At 39.0% G+C, this 18931-nt stretch overlaps 1 protein-coding gene across 3 annotated transcripts in view; it reads right to left on the minus strand.

Moving 5' to 3' along the window:
- LOC106076442 (uncharacterized) overlaps positions 1 to 18660 on the minus strand; it is a 116534-nt gene extending 97874 nt beyond the window's left edge. The window contains exon 1 of one of the 3 annotated variants that reach the window (XM_056032266.1): positions 18074 to 18660. In XM_056032266.1, the coding sequence (XP_055888241.1) occupies positions 18074 to 18130 (57 nt within the window). In that variant the 5' untranslated portion in view covers positions 18131 to 18660. Of the gene's footprint in view, positions 1 to 1046; positions 1328 to 18073 lie in introns of those variants that run through there. The other 2 variants (XM_056032269.1, XM_056032268.1) reach the window with 2 other exon arrangements.
- Between the last annotated feature and the right edge of the window lie 271 nt (positions 18661 to 18931).

The raw sequence follows: 18931 nt of genomic DNA on the forward strand, positions 1-18931 counted from the left end.
TGAACTAATAATAGTGGGAAGCGTGGTCGAGAGGCTAAGTGCGCTTGAACTTGGCTTGTCTTGGCAGAGTTGCGTTTTAATGAAAGCCTAAAGGCAGCAAGGAAACTTAACTCCTAGATACCCCCTCCCCCCACTGGTCCACAAATGAGATTGGACCAAAGCGCTCTGAGCATGCTATAAGCATGCTATATAAAAGCTATAATATTAATTTATTTTCCTATAACCCGCCACTGATTTACACTGATTTAAGCACATAACAGGTGGCTCAAAGTGTCAAGGTCATTTCTAATTGCATTATCAACAGGAGTTTAACAACTATAAGAATATAAAGAAAAAATTAAAGTAGGAAAATAGTAAACAATATTTTTTCCTATTGCTGGATATCCCTTCTCGCTTATCTCTGAAAGTTTGGAAATATGTAGGCACAAAGACTAAACACAAAAGTGGTGTACATGCATTTACAAATAAATAGTGAAGGTATACCAACATCCGAGAATACTGGTCAACATTCACTCCAGTAGGTAATTACATGATGAACAGTTTTACAATCATCATGTATTATGAGGCTATAATGTATCAATTGCAAACAATCGTATTTCATTGTACCCAATTTTTTTCCCCGAAATGCATTTTTGTATGCACCTCAAGCATGAAAAGGAAAATGTATTACTGTTATCAATTTTCAAATGTTGGTAAATTTTGGGGTGTAGAATAATGTGACTATTTTATTTAACAGTATAACTACTAGAGTCTAGATTCTATACCTATATGAAATAACGCCAGTAGATGTCCAGTGAAAGAGAATAATTTAAATGAAAGAGAGAGAAAAAGAGAGAAAGAAAGGGAGAAAGAGAACGAGAGAAAGATAGAGGGAGAGAGAAAAGGAGATAGAGAGAGAGAGGAGGAGGATTGTGAAAGAAAAGAAGAGAGAGAATCAGTTAGAAGTATAAAAAATACTGTGCATATGTTTGAGTTTAGGAGATATACTGAGAAGCTATTCCTTAGAGCATCCACCTATTATCAATCAAGAATAAATTTGAACTGACCTACTTAGGCATATATCTCTTCAGTTCCGATAAAATCCTCCAACTTTACGAAACAAAAAATAGTTTTTAATAATTCCTGCTAGAACAAACGTCTAACTGTAGCGAGAACTTAAATCTTCATCAAGCTAATCGCAGACGTCAACAACAAATGTTTCTGGAACTGACACAAAAACGTCCGCGAAAACTGATTTGTTTTTTTTTTATTTTTTAGTCGGGGGTCTTTGTTTTGGTTTTTTGGTGGCACTGTGCACGCACGCGCGCACCGACAGGCAGCTCGAGAGTTTGTTGTGTGTGCTCACATCTGAAAGGAGAGAGAGAGAGAGAGAGGGAGGAGAAGAGAGGAGGAGGAAATGAAAGAGGGGGAGGAGGGACGTGAGGAAGTAAGGGAGTGTGATAAAAGTGTAAGAAAGGAGGAGGGGGTTTAAGTGTGGGGCGTAGGTGGTGGTGGTGGGGGGGGGGGCGATGGTGGGCGCTGTGTGTGATAAGCAGGTTTCTGACTTCGTGGAGAGAGATTTGTGACCTGGATTCTAGTGGTGGAGGTAAGGCGGAGGTCTGCAGGAGTAACGGAGAGAGAGAGAGAGAGAGAGAGAGAGAGAGATCAGATTTGATGATAAAAGCTTGGAAGGGAATGGTGGTGGTGGTGGGGGGGGGGTGCTGAGTATGATACTGAACAAGTCCGGGAGATGCAGCGCACAACCCCCCCCCCCCCCTGCAACAATTCGTAATGAAGTGATAAGCTGGTGTCAGTAACGCGAAGTACTTGAAAGTATACGCTGTATTGTTAGCTGGTTTGATCTTTGACCTCTGGTACCCATGGCAAACGCAGAAGCTTGTTAGAAACTAGCATTTGATGCACAAACATTTTCACCAGCAAATTTAAAGCATTTATCTTTTTTAAGACTTATACGACACAGAATATTGCTTGGAAATATAGCATTGAATAGAGTTGAAATTTATGACCAGACATGTAATATTGATAGATTATGATCTCAAAAATAATAGCTCTAACTGCAGCATCCACGCTATCTACAAAAAAACTACCAAATCAACCACAACTGCAACCACAACCACCACAAAACTACAACGATCAAATAACCAAAACGTAACATCCTCAGCAACCATAAATCTACAAACATATGGTAACTACAAACCCTAACCAAAACCCAACGAAAAATAAAACTGAAACAATCACAACTCAAACAACAGCCACAACCGCAGACATAACAATTACAACCATAACAACAGCAACCACACAGTAACAAAACCAGAAAAACATTCACCAAAACAACAACTATAAAATACAGCAACTATAACAATCCAATCTTGGCGACAACAACCATAACTTAGCGACAACAACCATAACTTAGCGACAACAACCATAACTTAGCGACACCAAAAAAACTTAGCGACAACAACCATAACTTAGCGACAAAAAAAACCCACAATTTAGAGACAAAACTCACAACTTAGCGACAAAAAAAAAACACAATTTAGCGACAAAACCCACAACTAATCGACAACAACTACAAGTTAGCGACAACCACTACAACGTAGGGACAACAAACACAACTTAGCAAGAACAATCACAACTTAGTGACAACCACAACTTAGGGACAACAATCGCAACTTAGCGACAACAACCACAACTTAGCGACAACAACCACAACTACAGACATAACAACTACAACCAGAATAACATTCTTAACAACCACCCAACAGCCACACAATAAGACAACTATAAAAAATCCCAACAGTTAGAATGTCAACATCAGTATAAACAACAACCTGTATTAGGTCCAGACTCGTTGTTTTTCTAAAGCGAACTTTTAGATAACATTAAAATGTTATCAACCTAACCCACGCTTGTCTTCGGAACTAGGCTGATATGTAAATATCAGACCACGTGATGGCCCAAATGCCCAGTGGCTATTGGAGTGTATTTTAAGACAGCTACGACTGCTTTGTTTTTCTCTTGGTCCTTACCATAACAATGTGTTTGACAAATTTCCATCGGAAAAGTTCCACATGGAATAGGGTTCTATTAAAAGCGTGTACAGGTCATGTGACATTCAGTGTCTAGTGTATTGTCCGTTTACTATATTTTCACATTTTTACGATTTACGGAATTGGAGAAAATGAAAAATGTAGGTGCATGGAAGTACGCATTGCAATATTCTTTAAAAATAATAATACGATGTAGCGAAAATTAATATATTGAGATGAGACTTTTTTTGTATTATCTCCCTTACCTATGGTAATCTAACACCTTAATATTTTTAATATATAATTATCTCCCTTACCTTTGTTACTCTAATATTTCAATATTTTATTTAATTATCTCCCCTGTATTGATATTTTTTAGCAAGTCTATCTAAGTGCCGGCTGATTATTTTTGTTAAATGTAAAAAGGTTAACATCCAGTCCCATAAAAGGAAGTCATGTAACATCTAGTCATCTGACATTAAGTTATCTATCTTTGGCTATCTGTAAAACATTGGTTTTGATGGCTGAGTGGTTAAGAGCTTGGCTTCTGATCCAAAGGGTTTCATGTTTTTTAGTGAAGACTGGGATTTTCTGTTTCGGGATGTTAGGTCACCTTTGAGTTCACCCAACTCTAATGCTGACCTGACATCAGTAGGGGTTGGTCGTAGTGTTGGCCACATGACACCTTCGTAAACCGTGAGCCAGAGAAACAGATGACCTTCACATCATCTGCCCTAAGCATCCTTAAGGAAATTCTCGTCCCCTGTCAGAGGGCTGTACGGCTGCAGAACTACCACATCATCAGATAACTCCTGAAGTGGAAACTTTTAATGGCACTGCACTGCGTTTTCTATTTAACACAGCATGACACTGACAGCGCAAGAGAATGACACTGACAGCGCAAGAGAATGACACTGACAGCGCAAGAGAATGACACTGACAGTGCAAGAGAATGACACTGACAGCACAAGAGAATGACACTGACAGTGCAAGAGAATGACACTAACACTGACACTGCAAGAGAATGACACCGACAGTGCAAGAGAATGACACTGACAGTGCAAGAGAATGACACTGACAGTGTAAGAGAATGACACTGGCAGTGCTAGAGAGTGACACTGACAGTGCAAGAGAATGACACTGACAGTGCAAGAGAATGACACTGACAGTGCAAGAGAATGACAATGACAGTGCAAGAGAATGACACTGACAGTGCAAGAGAATGACACTGACAACGCAAGAGAATGACACTGACAGTGCAAGAGAATGAATATTAATTCACTTCTAATAGAATGAAAAAAACGTTGTGAAACAAAAATTCGAACGTGACCTTGTTTTCGTTGTTGGCCATGTTCCTCGACCTAATTGTGTGTGTGTGTGTGTGTTTGTGTGTGTGTGTGAGAGAGAGGAGAGAGAGAGAGAGAGAGTATTCTGTTCGCGCAAAAGGTCAGACTGGCGTTACTGAGCGCAAGTATGCAATAAATAATTTCGAACACAAAGGACAAAGAAGGGAGCTCATTTACGAATGCACTCACTCTGGGAGTGTTTGGTTAGGGCATCCACTGGACAAACCAATGCCCCCTGTCACACAGGTCGGTGAGCGAAGGTCTGAGTTGAGTTAGCAGAGTTAGACTCTGCAGACTGTCACGTGATCGTTGGCAAAAAAAAATATAATTGATCAGTGTTTCCGAGACTTTTTCTCTAACGGAACACTTTGCCCATTCTGAGTATTCAGCGGAACACTTTGCCCATTCGGAGTATTTAGCGGAACACTTTGCCCATTCTGAGTATTTAGCGGAACACTTCGCACATTCTGAGTATTTAGCGGAACACTTTGCCTATTCTGAGTATTTAGCGGAACACTTCGCCCATTCTGAGTATTTAGCGGAACTTTTTTACTTCTTTTTAGAGAGAGATTTATTCTCCGGGAGGCTTACTAATTAATATTCCAGTAGTTCGTGGAATACATGTTCATCCCTCGCGGAACACTAGGGTTCCGGGGAACACTGATATACTTTCTCTCTTTCCCCTCACAGTCTCTCTTCTGTCCCCCATCTATCGTTTCTCTCTCCTCCCTTACTCTCTCAATCCCCTCTCTCTCTCTCTCTCTCTCGTCTCTTTCTGTCTCTTTCTCTTATAATCATTTCTCTCTCTCTCTCTTTTTTACAATGCTGATATCAAAAGCTAGCAAGAGACCGTGGAGAGTGGCGTGTTTTTGTCGAGGCCCTATGTTCCATGAGGAACCCAAAGAATGATGATGTCTGGTAAAAAGTTTCTACACATTATTTCTCTCACACCCCAATCTCGGGTCATGCTGAAATTTCACACAATTATTTCTTTTACCTGACAACACAAGAATCAATTTAAAAAAAAAAATCCTATTAAATCTATTAGTTAACTTTTGGTTATTATTATTTTTTCTTTTGGTATCGAACAAGGGAAAGAAATTGTATTTGACTGATGTGGTAATATAAGCTTAATTTGTCCCCTTTATGGGTCGCCGATTCAAAATTTGAAACTAACAACCTTTTATTTTTATAAGCACTTAAAACTAGCACTGTGGTTAGTGTGTTGGCTTAAAGAGGCTAGAGCTTCATCTTCGAATTCAAGTCGTTGAATATATATATATATATATATATATATATATATATATATATATATATATATATATATATATATATATATATATACGGAAACGTTGACTCAGATACCCCGTCATTCTCTCCCCCCCCAACCCCCATACCTTTTGCCCAACTGGTCCAGACAAGTGATAGAATCATAGCGCCGTTGAGAAAGCTTAAAATATGAAATAGCGCTAAATAAAAACAATCGGTAAAAATATGTATAATGTTAGTCCATTAGTCTAGATCTATTACTAACTAAATGACATGACTGATCCAAACTAATTGAAGCAATTACACTGAATATAAGCTTTGTGTTTTAGAAATATTTTAAAAAGTGTTTTTCTTGTTTTCTCTATATTTGTCTCTCTCTATGTCTCTCTGTCTCTCTATATATAAAAATCTGTCTCTCTCTATCTCTGTCTCTCTCTTTCTCTCTGTCTGTCTGTTTGTCTGTCTGTCTGTCTCTCTCTGTCTTTCTCTGTTGCTCTCTCTCCTTCTCTCTCTCTCTATGTCTCTCCCTATATATGACTCTCTCTCTATCTCTCTCTCTCTCTCTCTCTGTCTCTCTCTCTCTCTCTCTCTGTCTCTCTCTCTGTCTCTCTCTCTCTCTCTCTCTATGTCTCTCTCTCTCTGTCTCTCTCTCTGTCTCTGTCTCTCTCTCTCTATGTCTCTCCCTATATATGACTCTCTCTATCTCTGTCTCTCTCTCTGTCTCTCTCTCTATGTCTCTCTCTCTCTGTCTGTCTGTCTCTCTCTCTATGTCTCTCCCTATATATGACTCTCTCTATCTCTGTATCTGTCTCTCTCTCTGTCTCTCTCTCTGTCTCTCTCTCTGTCTCTCCCTATATATGACTCTCTCTATCTCTGTCTCTCTCTCTGTCTCTCTATCTCTCTCTCTCTATGTCTCTCTCTCTGTCTCTCTCTCTCTCTCTATGTCTCTCCCTATATATGACTCTCTCTCTCTCTGTCTCTCTCTGTCTCTCTCTCTCTCTCTGTCTCTCCCTATATATGACTCTCTCTCTCTGTCCTCTTGCTCTCTGTCTCTGTCTCCCTCTCTGTCTGCCTCTCTCTGTCTGCCTCTCTCTCTCTCTCTCTGTCTCTCTCTATGTCTCTCTCTCTCTGTCTCTCTCTGTCTGCCTCTCTCTCTCTTTCTCTCTCTCTCTCTCTCTCTCTCTGTATAATGCTAATGCCCCACATAAAACCATGCTTTATACATTTGGGATGTTTTTTGCTGTTGTGCAAGTTAATTGCATTCAGCCTTTTTATTTCTGAATTCCGCACTACGCTCAGACTTACACACAGCCACTAAAATCATGAACTAATGAGCTAACATGAGGCGCGGTGGCTAAATGATTAAGCGCTTGGTTTCCAAGCGGTGGATCCTGGGTTCGAATCTTTGTGAAGACTGGGATTTTTAATTTCGGGTTTTTTAGGGCGCCTCTGAATCCACCCAAATCTAATGGGTACCTGATTTTTGATGGGGAAATTAAAGATGGTTGGTCGTTGTGCTGGCCATATGTCACCCTGATTGTTAACCGTTGGCCAAGAAACAGATGACCTTAACATCATCTGCCCTATAGATTGCAAGATCTGAAATAGTAACCTAACTTTATGAGCTAACGCTGTTTTTTGAAAAGATTATTGTAAAAAATGGTGTACATTAAGTCTAATTCTTAAACTTAAACTGTCAGACATATTGGTGCTGTGACCTAGAATTAGGATAGGTCATAAGACCAGTGACTTCTGCTGTACTGGCAAGTTAGTCTAGTGATATTTTGTGGTCCCAAATTATACTACCCAGGCTATTCATTATAACCTCTAGATATATAACTTACTAAGACATACAAGTAATAACTTTGAGATTTCAGTACAACTAATAAAGATTTTATTAAGGAACAAAAGAAAAAGATCATTAAAAGAAAATGGGCGTTAGGGCCAACAAAGGCAAGTCAAATAATGAAAAAAAAAATCAAAATAGTAGGGCCGGTTCAGTTCAACATAATCAAAGAACTGCCTTCACAGAGGCACAATAGTGTCCCAGCTCAAAACAAACAATGGATTACAATACTATAATACAGGTCCTAACAGTCAAATGACAGTCATCCATGAGACACACAACTGTCTCTTATCAAGACAAAAGTTTCTCTTTTACATACTATACGACCCAAATCTGGTCTTTATTAAAAAAACACATACAGGAAAGGATAAGAGACTAAGTAGACACAATATTTACATCAACCAACTTAGTAACAACAAATAAATAAAGTCTACTTAGTTCGTTAGTGAAAGATACATTCCCATAAAGTGACACACTCCTCTTGATTAACACAGTCAGAACAGAACAACAAAACTATTATATAAACATTATGGAGATTTAGTTCACAATATTGTACAGTGGTCAGCTCAAAGACTCAAGAGGAAGTAGCCATTGTACACAGTTAACAGGGACTTAAATGAAGTAATAAAGGGGACTAACTCTAATAAAAAAAATAAAGGTAGCCACCCTTATTATTATTCTTGTCACACCTCCCCCCTTAAAAATGCTCGCGTGGGGAAATTATATGATACTATATACATTTGAAGTTTTTAATTTATTCACATTTAAATACTTATGTAGGTATCGGATGTTTATTTATAGACGATTTTGTACAGGGGAGATAAGAAACGAACAACTTAAGAAACGAACAGCTTGACCTGCATTTTTTGATTATATACAGATATAAATTTGATTTGTTAATACTTTTTTTTTCATTGCTATTAACATTTCAAGGATTACAAATGATAAGATCTTTGTTAAAAGGATTTTTTTTTATTTCCCTTTAGCTATATATATTTTTAACAATCAAAAGTGAATTACCTAGTTCTTAGACAATTGCTTTGTGTTCTTAAGATCAAAATCACAATGTTTCTTTCTAGCTTACAATATTACATATTGCAATACAATATTTGCTATAGCAGGTAACCTTGTAAATGAATGGTTGAATACTAGAGACTGATTGAATGGTGTAATACTGGGTTCTTACTTCCTGAAGTGCTCTAGACACGTGACGAGACAAACACTATACGACTGACTCAAGTCCGTTCAGCAGACATGAAGATTTTATTTACAACATAATAATAATATACTGCACTCCTTGTTAGTGCTACAAGTCAAGAAATAATAATCATATCCGCATAACAGCGGTATCAAAAGTATCCAATACGTTAACAACAAATCACGTCCGCATCTCAGCGGGTAACAATAAGAACAATTACTACTAGTGACACTGGAGCTTCAACTATAGATATCCATTGAAATACGAATAATACCTTAATATTCAATAAGCACATAATGAAATCAACTCTCAAATATTATTAATCAACAATGACTAGTCCTTCGACTCTCATGCTATATGCATACATATCCACCAGTCCAGGAGGGAACGTCCAACCTTCCTGTACGGGAGCAAGACCTTACTAACTTGATTTGACTTGACTGAACTCAAAGTCAACTTTTCATTCTACTTCCTGTTTTCTACATCAGGAATTCCACGTGTCTTTTAAACTATTAACATGACGTGAACTTTAGATCATGCAATGTCAACTAAGACTGTGACATACCTTGAAATTAAAAAAAAAATATTATAATGTTATCCTTTACAATTAAGTGAGTAAAAGTGTAGTACCAGGTGACAAAGCCTCGCTCGATGAATAATTTGTTTAGTAAGGATATATACCCGAATACATTACGAAAATGAACGATCGGGTAAAGACTATCAATCTGAAGAGTTGCTTTTTCGTTCTGTTAATTCTCAATGTAATTGTACATGGCAATTAAATATAAAGTCTCTTAAGTCCCCCCAACAGTATAGTAAACCACAGCTCATGCCGTAACGGTTTACATTGCATCGTATGCGTAAAACTATTGGGTTATTATTGGCTCGGAAGAAAGTCTTTCCAGTGTAACTTCTCAAATAGTTACGTTCTGACATTTAATATTGCAATTAATATATTCATTATGGCGTTAGTACAAAGCATCATGTGATGCAAAATCTCTACGCTATAGGGCAGCGGTTCTCAACCTTTTATGCTCGGCGACCCCTTTTACAATCTCCCACTCTGCCGCGACCCCCCCCCTCCCCCCGCATACACACACACCTATAGAAGAATAGACAAAAACAATCCATTTTTTTCGATGGCCTTTGGCGACCCCTGGCAAATCGTCAATCGACCCCCCCACGGGGGTCGCGACCCACAGGATGAGAACCCCTGCTATAGGGTAAAAAGTGCACCTTGCAACAAAGTAAAATAGTGCAATTTTTTCCCTAAGAGACTTAAAAACATCGCATTAGTACTGCGTGCTATACAGTTACTCGAGACGTCTACCCACAATGCACATGAACCAGCAGACGACCATGTCTCAGTGGACTCAACTTAGTATTATTCTTTTTGTGTGTGTGTGTGCAGGAATGCTGACAGTGGGAAAATCACGTGACCTCAAAGTCGAGCATGATTGGACACCGCAGTCCTAAAAGTCAATACTGGGAATGTTCACCTTTATCTATCCTTTGGTCTGATGAACTGTTGGAGGGACCACACAGGATCTGTCGACAGTCTTTCTCCGTTCCTCTCTGTTGGTATGGCACGATTAGGAATTAATTATTTGTTTCGGAAATAGGGAAAGTTTTGACTTAGTGACAATGACGTAATTTAAAAATAAGGATTAGGTTTTTTTTAAGACAGAACGAAATAGGAGTCGACATCAACAAGACGCTTTCATAACAACGGAGAAATAAGAAACATTTTATGAAGGGCTAGAAGAGTAGAAGTAGGTGGCATTCGATGGTTCCCTTCATGGTTATTAAACTTGTTTGGATATTCAGCATCAGCGTCGACTAACTTCTATTGATTGTTCGGCATTTCGCCGGTGTTAACGGTTTCTACAGTGTGTTAAGTGTTACCTCCATTAGAGTTTGGTAGCATTCGACACTACGGAAGCGCCTAACACTGTCTTTTGTTTTAGATAGAATCTAAATGACAGGCACGTCCGTTCTTCGATGTTGTCTACCCATCAATTTCTCTGTCTGCCTCTTCTTCTTGTTCTTGGTACTGTTCCCTGAAGGAAGGTTTTGACGAGCCCCGACGACCTTGTGATATGGCCATAAAGTTTTAGTTTGAGTTTTTCTTGACAGTGATCAGCAAGTCCTCGTTTTTAGCCCAATTGCTGTTATGATCAGTTTCCAATCTCTTCATTTGTGATGCGGTCTTTGACTGTGATACCTAGGATCCATCTGTAGCATCTCAATTCCATTGCTAGGATCCTCCTTTGTAGTTCTGCAGTCAGCGTCCAAGATGCGCAAGCATACAAGAATCTGGCCATGAGCAAGGAACGCGTCAGTCCGATTTTTAGTGCCGAAGACTATTGTCTTTGTCTTTCCAATTCTGTGTTTAAGACACTATATTATGAATGTAATGAATAAATTATGGATTGTGGAAAAAAGAAACGAACTTCGCTTCTGGACAGTGGAACATAAAAATAAAAAGAAGTCTTTTAAAAAATAGAAATTATGGACAGAGGAAAGAAACGCCACACGAAACGAGGAATTTCAGGATTGTATACAGAGTAATATTCACAATGGTCAGCTTTCCGTCTCCTAAAATCCGCTTTACATGCCTTAAGAAAGTAGAGGGATATAATAACATATATAAAGAATAGAAAGCTATACGCAGAATGGTGGTGGTGATATTTGGAAGGATAAAGAAAAACATAAGAAATTTAAAAAAATAAAATAAAGAATGGACCTCCATACACCAGGATATTCATAGCTATTTGCTAAAGATGAAAATCTCCAACTGGCAAAGTACTCTATCTTGCCAACTCATATATGTTTTGAGAGCGTTTGTAAAAACACAATTTGTACTCATATATGTATTAAGATCTTTTGTAACGCATAAGCCCACACATATATGTATTGCGGTTGTTTGTAAAAACACAATTTATTGCCGGGGATAAAAAATTGTACCAGTGCCTTTTTTTTTTTTTTGGGGGGGGGGGAGATAAAAAAGCATTGTGCTTAAGACAGTATCCGGTAGTGCGCTGCTTGTATGTTCTGTCTGCATTAATTAAAGTCATTAACATTCACTAAAAGTTGATGTGTCCTATGTTAACTATAGACATCGTTTAGACTCTTTATGAAAAACATAATAAAATCAATCGATAAATTGAAGAGCCCCGTCCCTCGCAGGAGACCAGTGGTAGAGTGTTTGACCCGAGGTGTCGGGTGTCACTTGAGGCCGTGACATGACCACAACGGAAAACCAAACAAGGGACAGAACTCAAGGCTGACCGAGGAAGAGGTAACTCTGAGTAGAAACCAATAGTCAATGTTTTCACCAAATCTCACACACGCACACACACACAGACTCACAAGCACGCGCACGAGGACATCATTTTTTTAGCCATTTCCTTTTTAATTCCCCAATTTTAGTAAATGTTTTTTTTAATAGACCTGACGATCTATAGGGCAGATAATACGTCATCGGTCACTTTGGTCGGCAGTTAACGAGGGTGTCATGTGACCCATTAGTATCAGGTGGGGACAGTGGCGCCTTGAAAATCCCTCACTTCAATACCCCTGCATTCACCGAGCTTAGACCCCAATACCTTTCAGAAAGCTAGCGCTTTGCCCCTCAGCCACCAGGCCCCTTCTACTCGTAAAGTGAGAGCCTTTTTTTAAATTTAAAAATGTTCTTGGTTCTGAGAATATATTCGTAAGAGTCTGTCCAGTCCGACTTTTATATAATTCTTTGATTTCCCAGCAGAAACAAGCGCCTGGTGTGTGTTTCAATGTGATTTACTAGTTGTTTCTACAGGGTTTAAGTTCAAATACATTTTTTTGCAGACGTTTTTGTAAATCAAAATTTTATAAAATTTTAATTAACCAGATACTTATCATCTTTCTTTCACGCTCTCTCTGTCTCTTTCTCTTTCTGTCTAGCTGTGTCTCTTGGTCTCTCAGTGTCTGTCTCTGTCTTCCTCTCCTCTTGTCTGTCTCTCTGTCTTTCTCCCTATGTCTCCTGTATCTGTCCATCTCCTTCAATGTCTCACTCTTTTCTTTTCTTTTCTCACTCTGTCTCTCTTCAGTGGCGTAGCTAAAAATTTGCCATCATTTTGGGGGGCCGATGGTCTTGACCTATTTGAGGGCCACTGCATTTTGCGTAACATTTAATATAAAAAAAAGCATTTATTTTGGTCCCCCCCCCCTAACGTTGGGACCCGGGAGGAATTTTCAAATTCTTCCCCTCCCTCCCCCACCCTAGCTACACCTCTGTCTCTCTTTTTCTCTCTGTCTCACTTTCTTTCTCTCTTTCTTCCTAGAACAAATTTGTTTTACCAAAGTTATTTCCCCGTTACACGCCAAAGTTGTCTTTCTTTGTCTCCTTCAGCCGTGAAGCGACTATGGTGAATCTTCTCATAGAAATGAGATGAATGCCTGGGTATTAGTTGTAATCAGAACGATGTCGACCATATAAGAGTTACTCAATCAAAAACATATAAGCCTATGTACGATACTAACTAAATACAACACAAAAATCACCGGTCTACCGAACCGGGGTCCGAATCCTGGTGAAGACTGGGATTTTAACTTCAGGATTCTCGGGCGCCCCTGAGCCCACCCAGCTCTTGGGGAAACGCAAAGGCGGTTGGTCTTTGTGCTGGCCACATGACACCCTCGTAAACCGTAGACCACAGAAACAGATGACACATTACATCATCTGCCCTATAGAACACAAGGTCTGACAGTGGAACTCCTTACAATCACAGTAACACGGTCCTGCGACGTCTAAGCATGTGGGTAGTGTAGACCACCAACTCGTAATCACGACGTACAGACCCGTGACGTGGCAACCAGCTACTGGGCTCCACTGCCCAAAGGCTGTGACGCTTGCAGGTCAGTGTTCAGGCATACTGTGACGCTAGGCCTCTCTATGCACAGAACGTAGATTTTAAAGAAAATAATAAGATCGAAGGGGAGAGAGAGAGAGAAAAAAAAGACGGGGGGGGGGGCGCTTAGGGGGGGGGGGCAGTCCACCCAGTCAACAAAGAGGGGAATCCCCAAATTTTGTTTACCTACTTTCACCAAGTTCTCGGTTTATTTGCGCAGTTTTGAGTGTGTGTGTGTGTGTTGTTTCCCTTGATTTAAACTCGGTCAGTGTCTTACAGTTAATGACCCCATCACTGGTTGCACCAAGCATGCATGTGACCGGGGGGAGGGATGTGGTGGGGTGTGGAACTGTGGATCAAGCGACATAATCTTTCCGAAGATTCGCAGACATACATACAAACAGACAAAAAATGTTTTAAGCATTAGGAATAGAAAAGCAAAGTGGGGGAAATGCTGATGGTGTCAGGGAGGGGGAGGAGTGAATTAGGGCAAGCCTCTGTTAGGCCTCAACTGAGGCACTACAAATCAGATGGAGAGGCAAGGTCAAGCCATGGCAATGGCGTTAATTATATGACAATATTTCATTGTATTTGTCACGGATGAATGTATGTATGTGTTTATAATCCATTTTTATATATGTTAGTTTGAACACATGCGCGAATGACCGGAAGTATGTTAGTTGTCAGAGAAAAGGGTCCAACGTGTGAGATGTGCCGTGAAGTTTATTAAAGTTACTGTGTTGTTATCGAGTTATTTGTTTTTATTCGTAAACTACTGAACCCAGGGAAGGTAGTTTATAGTGAGCTATAATTATAGATATAATAGAGAAGCTGTAACAGTCGAAACTACAAATGTATTGTTGGTTATTAGTAGCGAGGAGAGAGAGAATAGTAGGAATGGTTGTTCTTCCTCTTTCTGGAATCTGAAGATTCAAAGTTGTTGTTTTTTTCTTTTTCGCATGGCCTATGGGTTAGTTCCTTGGTCATGTAACAGTGTCTCTGAGTTTACAACTTGGCCATTAGTAGTAGCAGGGGGGTACCCCGATTTTTTTATCATAATTGGTTCCAGAATTTCTTTCAATGACAGGCTGAGCCCAACAGACGCCGTGACATCTGCCCACGCACTCAACCGTGTTGGTCAGTTTTCCCAGGGTGTTAAAGTTCCGAAAATTATGTGCGGGTCATGAGACATTTTTGACTTAAATATTTTGACCCAATAAAAAAACTCCAAATGCTTTGAGTTTATAAAGTCCATCTAATATCGAGGTACCCCCCCCCCCACCACCACTGCATTTCAATCTAATTTCTATCTCTTCGTATTTACACTACCATATGTTTATTACTTTCTTTACAAAGCTTATGTTAACTCACTGTCTGTTTATCTGTCTGATACAAATTTTGTACACGTTATTTCTCCCACACCCATTCTCAGCTCAAATTGAAATGTTATCACTAATATTCATAGTCCATGACAATACATGACCCTATAAAAAAATTACCAATTAATTAATCAATTAGTGGTAATTAATTATTTAAAGTATTTTTTTATATTTCGCTTGATATATTTATTTATTTCCTTTTGTTATGTTAACTTTTTGTGTATTCTTTTTCTCCTCTTGTAATCTATATCAAAGTTTCACGGAGGCTATGGGGCCCCCACAAAGACCTGCTCACCACTGTAAAGAAAAAAAACGCAAGCTAAAACTTTATGGCCATATCACGAGGTTCCGCAAATACCCTCTCTAACGGAACAGTACCAGGAAAAAAAGAAGAAGAGGCAGACAGAAAGCAAAGGGAAGACAACATGAGAGAATGGACGTTATTGAAAGAGATTGTATTCGAGGTTAAAGACAAGGAAGAATGGAGAAAGACTGTCGACTGATCATACATGGTGCCCCAACGGTTCAACAGTTTAACACTAAATGATAGGTGAAGGTGAAGTGGAAGGTGATCTATATGTGCATCAATATGATGTTTACATGTGATTTTACATTTTTTTTTTTTTTTTTTTTTTTTTTTTTTGAGTCTCTTCAAAAGGAGATAACATTTGGTTATGGAATAGGTAGGAGCTAATTAGAATTAAATGGCATGTATGCAGCTGAGTGGCATTAATCTTCATGGCTCTCTAACTTATTCCATATGCTAGGACAAATTCGTGCAAGTACTCCTTCTTCCATCGTGCCATTAAAGCATGGAATAGGTTGCCTGAAAGCCAACTACTTAGCAAAGTTTTACTCTCCAATTAACATGCACGACTAGATAAACACATGGACTTAATTATCTTATCTTTGGAAGGAATGTCTGTAATGTTTAAGATAAGCATGAGAAGGTTTGAGCTCAAATCCTGATGTGTACCAGATATTTTAATTCAAAATTTGACTCCCCGCCCCTCCACATATCCACACGTCCACACATACACACGTCCACACATCCACACGTCCACACATCCACACGTCCACATATCCACACGTCCAAACGTTCATACTTCCACACATCCACACATCCACACACCCAACTATTTGAGGAGATGACGCCACAGCTGCATGGTAGACAATCTTTAAATAAAAAAACACGATTGCAAAGACAGTTTGTGCAGAAACACAAACTCAGAAGCGACCCCCTCGAAGTGGTCCACTCAGGCATGTAAAGAGGCAGGTTTCAATATTATCATCATGAGATTCATAAGCTATAAACTGCAAATCGCCAATAACCACAACTCTTACCTTCTCTACAAGAGAGATGTGTGCGTGTTGTAAGTATTGCTGATAGTAGTGTATTCTTAAGCCCACTGACGACATGAAACCTCAGTGTATGGAGATATATTAATGGTTATTATAATTAAATGATCATTTATTTAATGGTCGTTGAAGTGCCAATCTCATCAAAGAGAAAGTATTTTAATTCATTATTAATTATCCGGAGAAAAGACTGAGCTTGTCTAAGTTACCTCTTGTAATAAATAATAGCAGGTATTGCTTTGTAAATCGCACATATACTACTGTATAATTTATTTACATTTAATAATCATTCTTTCTCTTTAAAAAAAAAATATATTCTTAAAATTGTTTGTAGCTTGTATAACAAAAAACCTTCAGCTAACCCTGCCCGCTCCCATCCCCCGTCGTCCTGAGGAAGGTTTGGACTAGGAAGTAATTATCTTCAACTCTGAAGGAACATCCGAAACATGTAAAACAAACAAGCCTACAAATATTTTCAAAACATCAATATTGATCACAACAAGACTGTTTTCATGAATGGTGAAAAACATAAACAGAAAGATTACCTCCCTTACTTAATAACTTCAATTTAGGAAGATAGAAGGTAGAGGTTACTCCAGAACTCTGCAAGGTGCCGTGCACATTGTTATGGCTTGGGATTTTTTTCAATGCGTTCTCCAGTTTGTGAAATGTAAGCGAGACGACGGACCACATAAACTGAAATGTAAGCGAGACGACGGACCACATAAACTGAAATGTAAGCGAGACGACGGACCACATAAACTGAAATGTAAGCGAGACGACGGACCACATAAACTGAAATGCAAGCGAGACGACGGACCACATAAACTGAAATGTAAGCGAGACGACGGACCACATAAACTGAAATGTAAGCGAGACGACGGACGGAAAGACAGACCACATAAAACTAATAGCTGCTTTTCCGCTTTCGATGGCCGCAAGAAAGCATTAAGATGAAATGTGCTGATGATAAGTTTAGAATAGACCTGATTAATCTTCGATCATAAACTCCTACAATCCAGGACTGTAAATTTGTATTTTCCAATGTGACAAATTGTAAAGTTATGTTTCTTTGTTTTAATGTAATTCCTTTTCTGGTATTATTAGAATGTCTGCTGTGTATTAATTAAATATCCTTCTTCACACCAGATTTGTTGTTGCGTATGTCTACTACTGAGTACTATAGCTAGAATAGCACAACAAACGTGTAGATTCAAGACTTAATGCCATGAGTAGCAGACATACAATTTATTACGTATAAAATGATAATTGACCTCATTCACCAAAAGTAAACAAACAACATTTAGCCACGTGGTTCTCTATCTCTTCTAAACAATTTACGCACTCCATTAAGGCTGTCACGTGATACGTTTTTTTTTCATTGTTTTAGCAATATTGTCACGTGGCTAAATATTGTTTGTTAATAATTGGTGAATGAGGTCCATTCACTGGCAAGTCCAGCCATCAAGAAATACAAGTTTCATCTCACAGAAATCAATGATAATATCCAATGAAATATATCAAGCGCACAACTAGCAATAATTTTACATTAAACTCACTCCATGCATCCATTCACTCCAAGACCCTGGTACCTACTGACTTCTAACCATGCGGTCCGCTCTCAGAACGAGACTTTTTAACCAACAATTACTAATTGGATGGGATAATTTTCTAGAACTAATTTTTTTTAGGACAGATAACTCTTTCTCGCTCCACAGTCTAAACTGCACACACGCTCTGTCTGGTACAGTATCCTACCTGTTCAGCTTGTATCAAAGCTTTGATTTCTTCCAGTTTTGTCGTATGGGTTGACATCTTGCAACTTGAAACACAAACTCCTAGTCTGCAATGTATGCGAAAGTCCTCGTACTACAATATAATCCAGTGCTCCAATGCATATGTGTACTAACTTAATTAATAACTTATAATTTTAGAATATAATCTCCAGAAATAGTAGAATGTCATCTAGTGACAGTACACAGCTGTTAAAGTCTTTAACAAAATAAAAGGTCCGCAGGTAGTCAATAGAAATTCGAGCAGGCAGCGTAGGTTCAGTTCCCAGGTAGGTTTCAGGATCTTAGACAAGTCCGAAGTAAATGACTTTTTAAAAGCATGTAAAGCGGTCGATCTTATCTGTCCGTGCTTCGGGTTTCTGGGTCAAGGTGAACGGCAATACTATTGTTGATGTGTCGATCGTAGTGGATATTTTCCCATACTCACGTAGCTACATTTAGATACACACACACACACACACATATATATCCTACAAGTGGACAGCGAAGCAAAGCACGGGAGATAATCGAGTCGTTGTGACTTGCTTTGTGGCACCAACAAAGTATAATTAATAGTTAAACCATTACATCATAGGGCAGCGACAATGCCACGACGATACTAAATGCAGCTGGCTGAAGGTTCACGTCTCTGTCACTGTATCGATCCAGTTGGCGACTCGGGTCTGGCGACACATGCGGTTGTGCTTTAACCCATGTCTGTCGGATGCAGCGCTTAAATCCATTTTTGTGTTCTTACGTATAACAGTACTGATAATGTACGCCTGGTGAAAAGTGGGTTAACTCACTGCTAAAGACGTGCCAGCCTTGCAGTTGAGACATACCT

This window comes from Biomphalaria glabrata, chromosome 6 (assembly GCF_947242115.1).
Source record: "Biomphalaria glabrata chromosome 6, xgBioGlab47.1, whole genome shotgun sequence".
Lineage (NCBI taxonomy): Eukaryota > Metazoa > Mollusca > Gastropoda > Planorbidae > Biomphalaria > Biomphalaria glabrata.